At 34.7% G+C, this 18014-nt stretch overlaps 1 protein-coding gene across 11 annotated transcripts in view; it reads left to right on the top strand.

The window, feature by feature from the left end:
* Positions 1-18014, top strand: part of LOC123556030 (peripheral plasma membrane protein CASK-like) — a 286974-nt gene that overhangs the window by 156612 nt on the left and 112348 nt on the right. For 8 of the 11 annotated variants that reach the window (XM_053547675.1, XM_053547671.1, XM_053547668.1 and 5 more), the window contains 3 exons: positions 947-1027; positions 2989-3085; positions 6103-6224. In XM_053547675.1, the coding sequence (XP_053403650.1) occupies positions 947-1027; positions 2989-3085; positions 6103-6224 (300 nt within the window). The remainder of the gene's footprint in view (positions 1-946; positions 1028-2988; positions 3086-6102; positions 6225-18014) is intronic. The other 3 variants (XM_053547676.1, XM_053547672.1, XM_053547666.1) reach the window with 1 other exon arrangement.

The following is an 18014-nucleotide window of genomic DNA, read 5'->3' as shown; positions in this document are numbered from 1 at the left end:
AATACGAATGGTCTTCCTAGTAATCTAAAACTCCGGCGTAGTTTTTTTACTACAAAAAATTGTTACAGACAATTTTCCAACTTCAAAACAAGTTTGTTTACAATTTTCGCCATTTTGGTAAGGGAAGCTACTCTCCGCGCTTATTGTCTATGCTAAATCTACGATTGCCGTTGTGTTCCGTAAAAGATAGAGTGGTTTATATTTTTTCAAACACAATTAATTTCATATAAATTAGATAGTATTTTGATGACAGAAGTATAAAAAAGCACAAATATTATGCTACTAATTAGTTATCGAGTATTATCTTTAACCGAGGTCAAACTGTGAGCAACAAATATGACACGAGATGACACGCTAATTGCCGATAATTGCTGGCCATTTGATCATAACAAAAAGGGGGTTACACCTTTGGTTATCAGTTTTAATTGAGAAGCTCATGTCATTTTGTTGTTCTTGTGGTGAAGTCACGCGAAACTAAGCAATCAGGTGCTTCTCAAAAATGGGTATCTTCGGCGATTATTGCCTAAAAATAATTGGTTTTGGAAGAAAAATGGCCGCTGAAAGGGGTCAAATACGGCGGTCAGGAGGCAATTTCGGTGGCCGCTGGCTGCAGACGGCAGGTGGCCGCTGAATAAAGTGATAAAATAGAGGAAAATCCGTTGGGGGCGTCATAAAATGGCCGCTGAACGGAGGTGACCGCTGATCGGAGGTGACCGTTAGTACAGGTTAGACTGTACTTTGTACTGTCTAACATTACATTTTGTCCAACTCCATATATTATGTCTTTGTACCATGGCTAAATACTGTATGTTCTTTGGAAATGAAAAGGTGTTAGGGAGACAGGTGACCCTTAATTTTCACTTGATGCAAGTTTAAATTTTTTGTCTGGCATATAGGATTATATATCTTACATGTTTTCTATCATCAGAAACATTGTCTGTTGCAGGAGAGGTCGAAAATATCCAAAGGTCATCTAACAGAGACTGTAGAAGAGTTAAAGAAATTCAATGCTAGAAGAAAATTGAAGGTTTGTAGTTCGCTGTTTCCATATTTAATTTGTTTTTGTTCTATTTTTGGCACAAATGAGTTAAACTTCAGATGTTGATTATGGTTGTTTTTGCGATGGTGAACAAATTTGTCAGGAAACACCAGATGTCAAGTAATGAGTTTATTCCAGTGTGATAATCTGCGGGTTTTTTTTCCTGTCCTCTTGCAAACTTTAGCATGTCAAAGATAAAAAATTACTTAATAAAGCTCTAGTGCTCATTCATATGCTGTGAGCAAAACCATTTAAAAATTAGGCTTAGAAAGAAGTAGTTTTTTGCTCGACTTTTCGGGGGAAAAGTAGGGCTATTGCACTCGCCCCAGCGACTGCGACACCATCACCTTTGGTTCAAGTTTTTGATAAAATCAAATATCTCTGTTACTATCAAAGCTATTGACTTGAAACTTTAAAGAGTTGTTTACTACCAAAGTCTGCAACAGGAGAAACAATCCCCATAACTCTGTTTTGAATTTTGACATAGTTATGCACCTTTTTAACTTAGAAATTTTTGGGTTAAAGTTTTTGATAAAGTCAGATATCTCTGTTACTATGAAGGCTTTTGACACTTATTTACTATCAAAGTCTACACCAGAAGAAACAATCCCCATAACTCTGATTTGAATTTTGACAGAGTTATGCCCCTTTTTAACCTTGAATTTTTTGGGTTAAAGTTTTATGAAGTTTTTACTGATAAAGCTCTAATTCAGAGTCAAGCACTGAGAAAAGTTGAGCTCTCATCAGACAGATACAGTAAAAGGATTCCACAGATTCTTAGCTTACCTGAACTGAAGTTTCGGGGTAAAATATTAGAATTGGTGGATGGTTCGGTGTCCTTTGTCAGTCCTCCTGAATTTACTTAAACATCTCGTCTAAAACCACTGTTCTGAATTATACCAAACTTGGTCTGTAGCATCCTGGGAAGGTCCTATCTGAAATTTATTCACATGATGCTGCTTGAGTCCTTTGTAAAATCCCCAAATGGTAATATTTGGCCCCCATGTAGTGGCCACTAGTTTATACTAAACTTGGTTGTTACCATTCATGATTCAGTGTGTCATACATATTTTCAAGTTGGAATAATGAAGGCCAGGTGAGCGACTTAGGGCCACTATGACCTTATTTTAAGTGTTCTATCTAATTTGTCTATATTGTCATTTTAGTCAACATTTGGCAACTCAAGTTACACATAAGACCTAAATCCTCACCAGCTTGGCCTTGACCAGTTTTTGTGTATTTCTGCATACACAGATAAACAACTGGCAAAATCCTGTTAAAAGTCTTGTTAAAAGACACTGAGCAGCTTGGTTCTGTTTGCTTATAACTTAAACATAACATCTGTATCAATTATTTCAGGGAAAATAGTTTTGTAATTTAAAACTTAATTATACTTTCCACATGTTATGATAAAAAATAACCCAATTTCTGGATGAATTGTTTTTGGATATATCCTTAGGCAAATTTGAATTAAAAAACTAAGGATAAACTGCCTGTTGTTCTGTATTTCTCATAATGCCTCTGTTTTCTTATGTACTATCAAGTATCTAGCTAATGCGATTATGATGCTGTACTGAAATGGAAGAGGATAGATTTTAGAGTTGGAAACAATAAGCGTCTTATTTTCGATCACTCGAGATGTTTCATTAGAATTGTAACAATTTTGGCCAAAAATCACACTTGAACTGCAGGACAAGACCTACAGAAGTTCCACTTGCATGGAGCCAATGTTTTCACATATTATCTACAGACAAGTGGATTTTTTACTACGAAATGAGATGGCAGTAACACAGATATTGCTGGCAATAAATATACCTTAAAACATTGAATATTTATGATATTGTCAGTTTTTAGATTGATAATTTCAGTATGTTTATACACAGTTTTCAAGGGACAGTTTATTGTATTTGAAAGTTGAATGTAATCAATAAACAGATGATGTTTTGCAGGGTGCTATTATGGCTGCAGTATCGAGCTCCAAGTGGACAAGTTTCTACAATGATCCCCCACATCCAGACTTTAATGAAGAGGACATAACAAGCACTGGTTGGTCATTTTTACCATATATCAGTTTTACTGATATCTCTAAAATGTAAAATTAGGTTTTAATTCTTTCTTTTTTGGGTGTTGGCCTACTGTAGCGTTTGATGCACTCACCTAAACTGCAAGAGTCAATGATTCCATTCCTCAACTTTGTAGTGGGTGTTGTGGTAGGGTGGACAGGTAGGTTTTATCTCAGTTTCCAAAATCTTTAGACAGTAAGAATTTGAAAAAAACTCACAAAGAATTTGTTTTTTGCTGGTTTTGAAGACTCTAAAAGCTATCATCATCATTATTATATTTGATTTAGAAATGAAGTATAGCAGAGCCATATTCTGTTTGATTTAAACATGAACAAAAGAATTTTATTAATGTGCAGCCTGTGTGGTGTATTCTGTGCAGCTTTGAAACAATTCAGAATGTTTCAATTTATTAAAGAACACTTCAGCTAAATATTATTTTGATAATGCACTGTACAAAATAGTCCTTTGGGTATAAGTATGTCCATGTGACATTGCCATGAAATGAATTATAAACTTGACTTAGTATATTTGAATCTATGTATTTTATGTCCTCAGGACGTAGAAATCTTCAGTTTGTTTCTTTTGTATAATAAGCATGTAGAAAAAGTATTTGTTTAGCATGGTAACCTGTTCTTTTTATTTACTCATAAGATAAAAATGTTTGAATTGTAATCAGTACATCACAAAACATTATAGAATATCCTGAATTTGATAACAGCTGTGAGTTTCTCTGGCTAATCAATGACTTTCATACCAGTGTCTGATTGATAAAAAATTCTTAATCTGTTTAAAGTTTTGAGAATCAAAGGTTAATAAAAGTTCTGCATTGTAAAGCCCAAATTAGCCCAAATGTGTGACACTACCTTGATTAAAGAAATACTCTGTTTTGCCGGAATCTTGGTTATTTAAGATCAGTGAAATGTCACTTGTGGCTTAAGGCTGAAACTTTAATAATTGACATGTTCCTTAAGAGACCTCTCAACTGTCTACTTGTACCCTACAATTACATTTCAGATATCACTGCCTCAAGTTTTCTCTAATGATTCCAATTACTAGTAGTGCTTGCAGGTCTTTCAGCTCTTATCTTCAATTCCCTGTATTTTTTTTCTGATTAAAATTGACGTTTTCAATCTGGTAATTTCAAACTTCAAAAGGCAAGCAGGGCTACATAATCTGATGTTGCGTGTATGATACCTGTGCAAATCAAAGAGTAATAAAGCCCTTTTCCAAGATCAAATGATGGCATGAATCGAACAAGGACAGGTAACTCTATAAATGCCTTTGATTTTCATATAACTGAGTAGTTTCCCTTCCATTGTTGCTCAGTGCAAATTGCTACAGGTTTGGTCCATATTGCAGACCAGGCATAGAAGACACCCCATATCTGTTAGTCACAGTTAATAAGTGTGCTAACTAAAGTTGCAACGTAGATTCCTAACCAGAAGGTCCCAAGTGCAAGATTGCAGGTTCCGTGTTACAATGAAGAATTCCCTACCCTGGTTTAAGTGCTTGCAGTAATCCACGAGGTAGTTGATTAGAGCTTCCGGAACATTCTTGTATTCATTGTTGGAGAATGAGAGACTGATTTTGCTTCAGAGCTATAAAACTTTGAGCTGATGTCGTGCAAAGAATTGGGTAGATGGAAGAAGAAAATAACTGATCCCCAACAGTTTTTAGCTTGACTATTCGAAGAATAGTCTAGCTATTCTACTCACCCTGGCGTCGGCGTCAGCGTCACACTTTGGTTAAGTTTTTGCATGCAAGTACATACAGCTATCATTTAAAGGCATATAGCTTTGAAACTTATTTTTTCTTTTTCTAGGTGAATTACCAACCTCTCTGGGTCAAGTCCCATAACTCTGACATGTATTTTGAGCAAATTATGCCCCCTTTTGGACTTAGAAAATTTTGGTTAAAGTTTTACATGCAAGTTACTATCTCCAAAACTAATGCAGATATTGAATTGAAACTTCACATGTGTCTTCGGGGTTATAAAACTAGTTGATAGCACCAAGTCCCATAACTCTGACGTGTATTTTGGCCAAATTATGCCCCCTTTTGGACTTAGAAAATTCTGGTTAAAGTTTTGCGTGCAAGTACATACAGCTATTACTAAAAGGCATATAGATTTGAAACTTATTTTTTCTTTTTCAAGATCAATTACCTACCTCACTGGGTCAAGTCCCATAACTCTGACTTGTATTTTGGGCAAATTATGCCCCCTTTTGGACTTAGAAAATCCTAGTTAAAGTTTTACATGCAAGTAACTATCTCCAAAACTACTACAGATATAAAATTGAAACTTCACATGTGTATTCGGGGTTATAAAACTAGTTAATACACCAAGTCCCATAACTCTGACATGTATTTTGGCCAAATTATGCCCCCTTTTGGACTTAGAAAATCCTGGTTAAAGTTTTGCGTGCAAGTATATACAGCTATTACCAAAAGGCATATAGCTTTGAAACTTATTTATTCTTTTTCTAGGTCAATTACCAACCTCACTGGGTCAAATTCCATGACTCTAACATGTATTTTGAGCAAATTATGCCCCCTTTTGGACTTAGAAAATTCTGGTTAAAGTTTTACATGCAAGTTACTATCCCCAAAACTAATGCAGATATTGAATTGAAACTTAACATGTTTCTTCGGGGTTATAAAACTAGTTGATAGCATCAAGTCCCATAACTCTGGTATGTATTTTGGTCAAATTATGTCCCCTTTTGAACTTAAAACTCTTTTGATATTTAACATTTTGGGTAATAATTTCCTGCTTCTGTGACAATATTTCGAATAGTCGAGCTTGGCTGTCTTACGGACAGCTGTTATTGTGAATGGTACTAAATGCGCTCACATACTAATTTGTTCTACAATATTTATATATGCATGTTACTAAAGAGGAATTAAATAATAATATCTGCTGTACCCCACCCATCCAATAGCCTAGTTCTGCATGCACATGATTTAAGATATGCACTTCTTTTTTCTCCGTTTTGTAAGGAGCAGTGTCCCAGGTGCTGGATTCCCTCGAAGAAATCACGTGCCTCGTCGATTGCACGAGTAGCGAAGGTGAATTCCTAGAGGAAGTGTTGGAAGATACAAAACTACACAATCTGTTAAATGTAAGTATTTACGTAGATAGTATGTCTACACAATAGTCAATATGTGTATATGCAACTCAGTATAAGGACCAGCTGGTTGAAGTTTCAGTAATTTTGGTATCAGAAAAATTATTTTGCAGACTATATATAATGTTTAAATGGTATTGAGCATATACATTTTACCAAGTTAATATAGCACCCTTTTCAGGATAAACATGTTTAAAGCTGCTTTACATAGAGAGGAGGCCATTTAGGGTGCCATATTAATCTAAGAGTACAGAGATCTGACCAGAGGACAGAGCAAGAGAAAACCCCGAGAACAGAGAGATCTTTTAGTTAAAGGATGCCAGGCTGACTTAGCCTAGCTCTTTCTGATTAGACAGTCTGGTTCTTTAATGTGCCTGGTGTTTAGCAACAACAACACCAGTGCTTGGACTGTTTGCGTTCTTGACCAAGATCTGTCAGTGTTACAAATTCTTGAAGTTGTCCTATAAATGTTTGCCTTAAAGAAGTGGTGAACTATATAATGTGTGCAGTAAACAAGGTCCTATTAGCTTGTCAGAGTGTCTTTACTCTAAATGAATATTTTTTTGGTCTCATTTAGACAATTAATACTGTGAAATCATTACTATTCTTGGGGGATTAATTTTCGTGGATTTCGTGGTTCAGCGCAACCACAAAATTAAGTCCCAATGAACTAATTATGCCCACGATAATGTAAATTGTACTCAATGTTGCCAAAAAAGACCACTTAGCGGTCCGATCTGGTCCGTAGTTGTTTGCATGTGGCAGTACTTACCTGCAGCTTCCATGTAGTTGATGGAGATTCCATCAACGATAAACATAGGTATGCGTCAGAACAAAACTGACTATTTCATTCAGACATTTACCCGTGGATTGTTTACGACATCCTCGTCAAAGTAAAAGTAAAAACTAAAAATAGAAGTTTGACGTAGTGTCACGTGCCAACTGCACTATGCTGCGGCTGTTATTTGATTTTTTTCGGCCCGCTCTGCTGTTTATATTTACTGACATGTAGTAAACTACTACTACTTTGGGACTATTAAATATTATAACTTAATTGCTAGATTTGTGTCCGATGCATTATTACCTAATTCACATTACATGTTTCTCGACAGAAAATAACACATGCACAAGTTCAACAGCTTGTAATTTTAGATGCTGACGGGCATGTACGGAACTTTTTTCATGATTCTAAACCATTTATATTTTATCAATCATGTGCAAAAACACACAACACATTTAACAACATAATATCAGTAAATCTATAATACTAGCAGTTTTATTTTTAATTTGCAGTACAAAAACTAGTTCTTGTTTGAAATCCCATCAAAAGATCAATGTGATGAACTTTATATTTGTTTTGATTATGAATGCTAAATGTGCAAGACTATATCCCAGATGCTACGGTTTTGACACTTTTTAATTGGGGTCGACTTTTCTTATTGAGTATTTCACAGTTTCATTAGATTTTGGCAAATTAGGGGTCGTATAATTGGCACATGATCACTCACTAAGCTCCCTCGGGGTAGATTGCAAATCCGGTAACCATGGTAGCGCTGTTTGACAAGTGTAGGCTTTACATGTTATAATAAAAAATGACATACTAGATCTATTCCTGTGGAAATTATGATTTTTTTTTTTTTAATTGAAAATCCACGAATTTACGTCCCCACGAAACAGCTGTTTTTGCCAAAACCACGAAATTTTGTGCCGACGAAATTAAATGATTTCACAGTACCTTTCTTTCACCTGATTACATTCCATTGATTAATGAACTAAATACTTCATGACCCTTAAATAGTTGCAAGAAAATTCATGATGTTTTGAAGTGTTATTTTTATTAATTTATCATGCAGGTTTATTGTGCACCTGCCATCTCAAGTAGATAAATTCATATAGATCATACTTAAATAGCTGTAAACACTTTATTGTCTTGTTAATGGAAGATGTGTTCTCATTACCTGGATAGTGTTTAAAATGTTTGATCAGGTTTAGTATTTCTAACATATATTTTGTTCTGACAAGTTGTCAGTAAGTCTATCATATATTTTGTCCTGACAAGTTGTCAGTAAAGCCTAGTGGCAGTGCTTTGATGGCAGTATATTCTGTCAGTAGTGCTAGATGGCAATGTTAGCATTGCTTGATAAGAAGTTGTCAGTATTGCGTAATAATAAGAAGTTATCAGCAGCTTTTGATATTAAGATGTTGTCAGCTGCGCTTGAAAATAAGATGTCAGCATTGCTTGATAAGTTGTCAGCATTGCTTGATAATATGTTGTCAGCATTGCTTAATAAGTTGTCAGCATTACTTGAAAATAAGAACTTGTCAGCATTGCTTGATAATAAGAACCTATCAGCATTGCTTGATAATAAGTTGTAATCATTGCTTGATAATAAGAACTTGTCAGCATTGCTTGATAATAAGAACTTAAGAACTTGTCAGCATGCTTGATAATAAGAACTTGTCAGCATTCAGTTTGGCATTCATGATTATAACACATTGTCAGCAGTTCTTGATTGCCATGTCATCAGCAAGCATTGTTTCATCACATAATAAGATGCCACCAGTGCCATGTCATTGGTAAGCAGTATCTGTTTTATAAAAAGTTAACAGAAGTGCTTGATGTCAGCAGTACTTTATGGCAGTTGCTGTCGACAGTGTTTGATGATAATGTTCGGTTCCATAGATACATCTTTACTGTTGAATCTCCACAGGATGTGATAGCAAATATGTTGTCATTTGATAGCTGCAGTGCTGGGTAGCAAAATGTGTGATCAGTAGTGTTAAAATGTCCACAGTGTTAGATGGCAAATGCTTTATTGGTAGTTTTAAATGTCCACAGTGTTAGATGGCAAAATGCTTAATTGGTAGTGTTAAGTGTCCACAGTGTTAGATGGCAAATGCTTTATTGGTAGTGTTAAATGTCCACAGTGTTAGATGGCAAAATGCTTTGTTGGTAGTGTTAAATGTCCACAGTACTAGATGGCAAAACGCTTTATTGGTAGTGTTAAATGTCCACAGTGTTAGATGGCAAAATGCTTTATTGGTAGTGATAAATGTCAGTGTTAGATGGCAAAATGCTTTATTGGTAGTGTTAAATGTTCACAGTGTTAGATGGCAAAATGCTTTATTGGTAGTGTTAAATGTCAACATTGTTAGATGGCAAAATGCTTTAGTGTTAAATGTCAACATTGTTAGATGGCAAAATGCTTTATTGTTAGTGTTAAATGTCCACAGTGTTAGATGGCAAAATGCTTTGTTGGTAGTGTTAAAAGGCAGTGTTTGATGGCAAAATGCTTTATTGGTAGTGTTAAATGTCCACAGTGTTAGATGGCAAAATGCTTTGTTAGTAGTGTTAAATGTCCACAGTGCTAGATGGCAAAATGCTTTATTGGTAGTGTTAAATGTCCACAGTGTTAGATGGCAAAATGCTTTATTGGTAGTGATAAATGTCAGTGTTAGATGGCAAAATGCTTTATTGGTAGTGTTAAATGTTCACAGTGTTAGATGGCAAAATGCTTTATTGGTAGTGTTAAATGTCAACATTGTTAGATGGCAAAATGCTTTAGTGTTAAATGTCAACATTGTTAGATGGCAAAATGCTTTATTGGTAGTGTTAAATGTCAACATTGTTAGATGGCAAAATGCTTTATTGGTAGTAGTGTTAAATGTCCACAGTGTTAGATGGCAGAATGCCTTATTGGTAGTGTTAAATGTCCACAGTGTTAGATGGCAAAATGCTTTATTGGTAGTGTTAAATATCAACAGTGTTAGATGGCAAAATGCCTTATTGGTAGTGTTAAATGTTCACAGTGTTAGATGGCAAAATGCTTTGTTGGTAGTGTTAAATGGCAGTGTTTGATGGCAAAATGCTTTATTGGTAGTGTTAAATGTCCACATTGTTATATGGCAAAATGCTTTATTGGTAGTGTTAAATGTCAACATTGTTAGATGGCAAAATGCTTTAGTGTTAAATGTCAACATTGTTAGATGGCAAAATGCTTTATTGTTAGTGTTAAATGTCAACAGTGTTAGATGGCAAAATGCTTTATTGGTAGTAGTGTTAAATGTCCACAGTGTTAGATGGCAGAATGCCTTATTGGTAGTGTTAAATGTCCACAGTGTTAGATGGCAAAATGCTTTATTAGTAGTGTTAAATGTCAACAGTGCTAGATGGCAAAATGCTTTATTGGTAGTGTTAAATGTCCACAGTGTTAGATGGCAAAATGCTTTATTGGTAGTGTTAAATGTCAACAGTGTTAGATGGCAAAATGCTTTATTGGTAGTAGTGTTAAATGTCCACAGTGTTAGATGGCAAAATGCCTTATTGGTAGTGTTAAATGTCCACAGTGTTAGATGGCAAAATGCTTTATTGGTAGTGTTAAATGTCAACATTGTTAGATGGCAAAATGCTTTATTGGTAGTGTTAAATGTCCACAGTGTTAGATGGCAAAATGCTTTATTGTTAGTGTTAAATGTCCACAGAGTGTTTGGTGGCAAAGGATATTATCATCTGTATGATAAAATTGGTTATCAATAGAGGGCAGCATGTATATATATGGCTTACATTAAGGCTCATAATAAAGATTGCATTAAAACATTAAAAGATTTTTTTCTGATATGATAAATGCCTGAAACAATATCCTAGGAAAAACTGGTGCTCTTTTCTGACAAGACTTGAAGTAATTACGGCACTTGTTGAATGGTGTATATTTACCTAGGATATTCTAGCCTCCTATGTTTTTTTCCTAAGATAAGATAAATATTTATATCTGGCATGAAGTATAATAATGGCACCATATACATCTAGTAAACACATCCCTGAGCCAGAGGATTGATGGTGCCAAAAGATATATTCCACCATCAAAGTTACTGATGATCCTGTGATAAGGCTTGATAATAACAAATTATGATTTTAAAATAATATTCTTGATTTTTTTTTTTTGAAAAATTGCTGCCAAAATTGAGCTGTTTACAGATTTTAAGCAACTGTGTTTTGACTTGAGTGATGTTGTAGGTAGAAAATTGTGAATAAGTTACTGTTTCAAAAAAATATTTCTTGTGTATATGATAATGTTTTTCTAAGACATACATGGACAATGATGATGTTAATTTTTGCATTTACATGGATTTAAAAGTGCATTTACATTGACAAGATTTTTATCATTTATTTTCATACCTGATCAATAATTGCTTGATTTTTATGATGTTTGGCCCTTTGATATGTTTGACTAAATCTTGCTAGTTCCTTATATTTGTAAACTGCAAAATTCAGTATAACTTGGATTTAATTTTGATGTAGAATTTAGCAGTTGAGAAATGTTTGGGATAGTTCATACTGGAGTTTGGGATAGTTCATACTGGAGTTTGTTCAAGCACTGTCACCAGTGGGATAATGATGGTGGACAAGATCAACAGTTTAGTGTGACATTTATCCTTTATTACTTACAACATATACTGCATGTTTTGAAAGACGAATATCGCTTACAGCTTCTGTGGATTTGATTTGATAGCTTTGGTTTCTATAAATCCTTATTGCTGAATCAAGCAAAATGCATAAGATTTTGAGAAGGTATAAGCATAAAGTTCATCTGGTGGTTAGACTCCCAGAGCAGCCTGTATACTGCAAGCCCCACAGACAGCGCCAGGTTTGTACTGTTGACAAAATATTCTTCCCTTGTTACTGTAATAATTGTCAAGACGTAACTTTGCAAATTCACTATTTGTCAACAAGATGAGTAACTCTAAGTCTTCAAGGAAAATTTCTAAAGTTGGAGTTGTCTGTCTTCCACCATCTGACTTGTTAACAAAAAAGCTGAAAATAAGTTCTGTGTTGGAGGGATTTTTCACAAGTATTGATACTGAAATGTGTGCAGACTGGTTGCAAAAAGAACAACAGAAGTCTGAAACCTTTACCAGACAGTTGCCAGAAGCTGTCATATCAGTGATAATAATGAACAAAAAAAAAGCAAGTGAAATATGTGATGCAAGTATACTACACACATCTTTGCAGTTATTACCACTATCAGGTATGGGTTGATGATACCTGCAGATATATATTGTTGGGTATCATTGTTTAGGGATAGATTTTGATCCCAAACTTTTCATATTGTAAGTCTTTAAGAATCTGCTAAAAATTAAACTCTTAACAGAAAATCATCCAGAAACAAAAGCCAGCACTGATAGCATTCTGTCCATGAGAGGTAAAGTTAGCACCAGTTAAAATCCTACCTCTACCATCCTTAACCTCACATACAACCTGAGTTTAATCTGTTTTAATATTAGTTTGTTACATTATGTACATAATTATGAGAAGTCAAAAATCATGTTAAACACAGTCATAATTATGAGTTTTGAATACAAAACCAGATCTGTCTTTGATAGATATTCTATAGTATTAATGTTATGCTCCATTCAAGGGCAGATTGGGTACTGCCCCTAGATTTATATGACTCTCCAAGATCCACCCCTGGATAGACAAGATGTCAGTGTATGTATGTTTGATTCTGATGTTTTTTTACTCATTTTAATTACTTGACAGTAGATGAGAAACAACTGCAGCTGCCTCTTCTAATGAGTTGGAAATTTTTATTGCTTTTGCAGAGGTTTTATGCAATTGTAGTAAGGAAAGATGAAATATTTGATTTTCCTGTGCCCTAAGAAATTCTAGACTACCCCCAGGGACATGGATATTTGAACGGTGGGTAAAAGGAGAAAATTATGGATTCTTTCCTGAAATTAAAATGGTCATTTATCTGTCTCTGAAATGTGGGATGTTGGGACAAATAGCCTTGAATTGATTTAAATCAGAATTTGAAAATTAAATTATTTTGGCCTTAATAGTTTTAGTACTATTTTCATTGTAAAATCTATTACATCACTTATCAAGGTGTTTGTGGCTTGAAGTGAATTTACTCATTAAAATTTTATTTCATAAAACTGAAATAAGTTTATTGCAATGGAGAACTTTTTAACAGTGACATGTGCCAAATGATACATATGTAATTGTTTCTTTTTATATATTATGTGGAATAGAATGCATAATGCAAGATAGAAATACCACTTATATTGTAATCATCATTACGTATGTGTGATACCATGTCAAACATGTAAACATGGTGTAGAAGATGGACTCCAGTTATTCACAGTGTTTGTATGATCAAGTTTATACAGTATTGTGGATGATGGGGCCAGGTTTTAATGTAAGTACAGCGGAGATTTTTGGATCAGCTTCCTGAGCATTTTAATGTAAAGGTATTTCAAAACTGCTTAATCTCTTACATATTCAAACAAAACATGCAAGACAGAAGTCATTTTGAAAGTGCAAAATCTGCCTGTATAAACTTCTGTCTGACAATATGTAGAATTGTAAACGAAATGTGACAATGCGTCTTATCAAATTCTGACAGATCATATGATTATTTTATTAAGTTAATAAACAGTCTATATTTTGTACTATAGAACGGGCCTGTATTCAACAAATAGGAGCAGGCGTGGGGATATTAAGAAGAAAAAAAAAATTGATACGTGATATGAAATGGCTTAATCCCAGTACTATGGACTGACAAATTATTAAGTAAATATATACTACAGCAGTTTTAATAATGAAATAAGATATATTAGGGAAATCATGAAAATTGTGGTTAGAAACAGTACATTTGTCTCAATTATACACCATCTTAAAAAGTTTGCAATTTAATTTTAAGAAGGATATGAAATTGTTTCGTCGGGCTTTGTCTTAAATCTTCCTTAAAGTGCCTTTTTAAAAGTAAGCTAGTTTCACAGACATGTAATTCTACTTTAAGCAGAAGTTGTAGTAAAGGTAATTGCCTGTCAGAGCAATCTCCAGCAAGTCGGTGTGATGTAGCATTACGTAAGATTGTTCCATTTTATCTCCGCACACTTTCTTAATAGAAGAGAAAAGCTTTCATCTAAATGCAGATCCTCTGTGAAGAAATAATGGAGGATAAATGCATGTTTATCGTTTACAGGCATTGATTTTGAACTGAAATGTTAAAGGTTCCGCAATTTATTTGTAGCTGATTTAAGGCTGATGGATACTGTGTCTAATTTTGGTCTATGTGGGGATTGGTACACAAATTGGTTTAAGATTGTGATGTTTCTCTTTGCATTTCTATCTAGAAAGATAAACTTGTGGTGTGTTTTCATGTAATGTCTGTTTAAGGTCTGCATTTTATGGATTTGTGTGATATTTATGAAAATCTTGAAAAAATTGTAGATAAGTGGGAGGCCACTGGCACCGGAACAGAAAGAAAATGCCTTCGTACATGTTATATCCTACCCTTAGGTATTATATAAGAACCATGGTCATGAAAGGGAAAATGCACTAACCCATTTCAAGCGTACATTTCTCACATAAAAGGCGCAGTTAGATGAATGGGTACCAAACATATTGAACAAGCTGTAATTTATCTTCCATCGTGCACCAGTCACATTGTCTCACTATTTCATATTGCAGAGATACTTCGTCAACTTAAAGAAAAAACTTGCGTGAACTTCCCTAATGAACATCCGGTCTAGAGGTCACAGCAATGTGCACATGTTAGGCGGAATGTAAACAAACAAAAACAGAATGCAAAATATTCACGGTTACACAATAAAACTCAAAATGATGAATGGAATTCATCTTAGAAATGATTTTGAATTAGAAGTCGTACATTGGTATACATCTGTTTTGTTTATTTTATGCACATTGCACGTTTATGCTGCATATACACATTTTAGTGAACATGTGTAGTTAAACGAAGACTGACCTACATTTTCACATCAACCAATCAGAATAGTTTATGTCGAGCCCGCTTGCGGAAGCGAAGACATAGTTGTCCAAATGGCTGTTCGGTGTATGTGCGTGCGTGTGTCAGTGTGTGCATCCGTCCGATTTGTTTGTTCGGACCATAACTTTGACATGCATGGAGCAATCTTGTTTATCTTTGGCATGAATGTTAACCTCAGTGAGACGGAGTGTCGTGCGCAAACCTCAGTTCCTATCTCAAATGTCAAGGTCACACTTAGAGGTCAAATGTCAAATTCAATAATGACTTTGTCCGGAGCATTTCTTCTTCATGCATGGAGGGATTTTGATGTAACTTGGCACAATTGTTCACTATCATAAGACGGAGTGTCCTGCGCAAGAATCAGGTCCCTAGGTGTAAGGTCAAGGTCACACTTAGAGGTAAAGGGATACAAGAATGACAACTTTGTCCGAAGCATTTCTTCTTCATGCATGGAGGGACTTTGATGTAACTTGGCACAAATGTTCACCACCATGAGACTGAGTGTCATGTGCAAAAACCAGGTCCTTAGGTCAAAGGTCAAGGTCGCACTTAGAGGTCAAATGTCAGAAGTCAGATACAAGAATGACTTTGTCCGGAGCATTTCTTCTTCATGCATACACGGATTTTGATGTTACTTGGCACAATTATTCACCATCATTAGATGGAGTATCATGCGCAAGAACCTAGAATTACTTCCCTTTGTTGTTACTATAAATAGCTTATATTGTAACTTTTTTTATTACTGGTCGTAGGGAAAAATCAAGACCACTTTTCTGCAGTACAACATGCATGTTACATCCAATTTTGAGGTGTTTTTTTACCTATCTCTACTGTTAAGGATTTTTGTGTATTGACTTCAAATTTTTTTTTTTTTTTTTGCAATCTTTTTTTTATTTGGCATAAATGTTTGCCTCAATGAGGCAGAGTGTCGTGTGCAACTCCCAGTCCTTTAGACAGCTGACGGGCTCAACATGTTGCCCGTTGGCATCTAGTGTAATCTAGACCGGAACTTTAACAGGGAAGTTCATCAAAGTTTTTTCTGTAATGTTCATGAAACTATAGACTACGCATTGTTTCTCTAGGAGAAGTGTGACCGGTACACAATGGAAGATAAATTACCACTAGTTCAATATCCATAGTACTCATTTACCGAACTGCACGTTTTAGGAGAGAAATGCGCAATTGAAATGGGTTAGTGTATTTTCCCGTTCATGACCATGGTTCTTATATTATACCTAGAGGTAGGGTGTAGCATGTACGGAGGCATTTTCTTTCTGTTCTGGTGCCAGTGTGTGAGGCTCTTAAAAGAATACTCCTTTGTAATGCAAATAGATATCTATATTATTTTTTTCAGCCAGTTTTAAATCTCACAGGACATATACGTGACTTGGGTACTTTTTGAAACATCTAATGAAATCACTTGCCTGGTTTTCTAGGGAATCATCATTATTATATTGCAATTGTATTTAAAATTGATAGGAAGGATTAAAAATTGCTCTGAAAAAAATTACATGAAAGACCTGAAAGATCATTTTAGAAATTGAATGTGAAATTTATGAAGATACTGAAGTGGAATATGGGCCACTTGGGCCCCGCATATCTGCTACTACTAAATATATTATGATAGCCATAGAGACTGTTTGGTAGATATCTTGGCAAAGCAATGGCATAACTGGATTAAATGAACATATGTATCAATAAAATGGCTGATATCTGTGGCTGATATCTGCAAGTTATGAATATAATATTTATACTATATTATTTGTTATGCTAATGAGCAGACAGTTTATAGACTGTGTCTAAAATTGTGATTTTCTTGTAACCTGCAAGCTCACATTTTCAGGATAAAAACAATATTTTGTCATTCTGTTTACCAATTAAAGCAGCCAATATTGCTTGTGATCTAAATATGACATTTGAATTTTTGCAAAGATCATAGGGAATAAACTACCTGAGATGCTTTTGTGGTGATAAACATAATCAATATTACACTGGTTTTCACAAACTTTTGTTTTGCTGGGTTTTCATTTCCTTTAGATGTTTGTGTTTTATGTTGGATTTTGTGAAAATTAAGAAATTCAAATTTTGAGTTACTGTAGCTTTAAATGGTACAGAAATTCAGTAATGACTGTAATTGGCCATCAAACCTACTACTCTCGTTTGTACATTTATCCGCAATGATTTGAAAGGTTAATGCGTCTTTGATCTATTTTTACCTCAAAGAAACTAGTTTGTCATTAGTTTCATGTGCAACCAGTTTCTGTATTACACTTCATTTTATTGGATCATGCATGGGTAATGTCAAATTTTGGCCATTTTTGTTATAATTCATTTAAAAAAGTGTTTTGTGGTCTCTTAATTTACGGACATTGCCGAACACTTATGTTCAGTTGCGTAGTCTTATGACCAGTAGTATATGTACTTCAATCATGGTGAAAAGTTTTTACACATGCTTGGGCACTGCATTCTGGTGATTATTGATTTGATAATGTGGTTTAATAATCACCTTGGTCCTATTCCATGTTAGAACTTTCAGTCTGTCTTTTTATACACCCGTTTTGAAGAAACAGGACATATTATGTGATGGCGCGTGCATATGTCTGTCTGTCTGACCATCCATCTGTCCATCATGATTTGTGTCCAGAGCATAACTTTATAACCATGAAAGGAATTGACTTTAAACTTAAATTTGGCATATAGGTAGATGGCGATGTGATAATGTGCAGGGCCTTTGTTTTCTTCCTTTTGAGGAAACTGTATGTCTAAGTCATTCAGTAAAAAAGGGGAGATTACTGAGACAAAGAAACAAGTACTGAAAGGAAATTTAACTTAAATCACTTTATTTACAATTGGTGTTTATTATCTTTAGATTGCAGATGTCATTATAAGATAGAAGTGTTTGCTTTCAGTCTCGGGCCAGTGTGAACAGACCCCAAAATTCTACCATTACATGTAATTGTTGATGCTTTCAGTCTCGGACCAGTGTGAACAG

This window comes from Mercenaria mercenaria, chromosome 7, assembly GCF_021730395.1.
Source record: "Mercenaria mercenaria strain notata chromosome 7, MADL_Memer_1, whole genome shotgun sequence".
Taxonomy (NCBI): Eukaryota; Metazoa; Mollusca; class Bivalvia; order Venerida; family Veneridae; genus Mercenaria; species Mercenaria mercenaria.
Note: the sequence above shows the minus strand (reverse complement) of the source record. Positions and strands in the feature narration are given on the sequence as shown.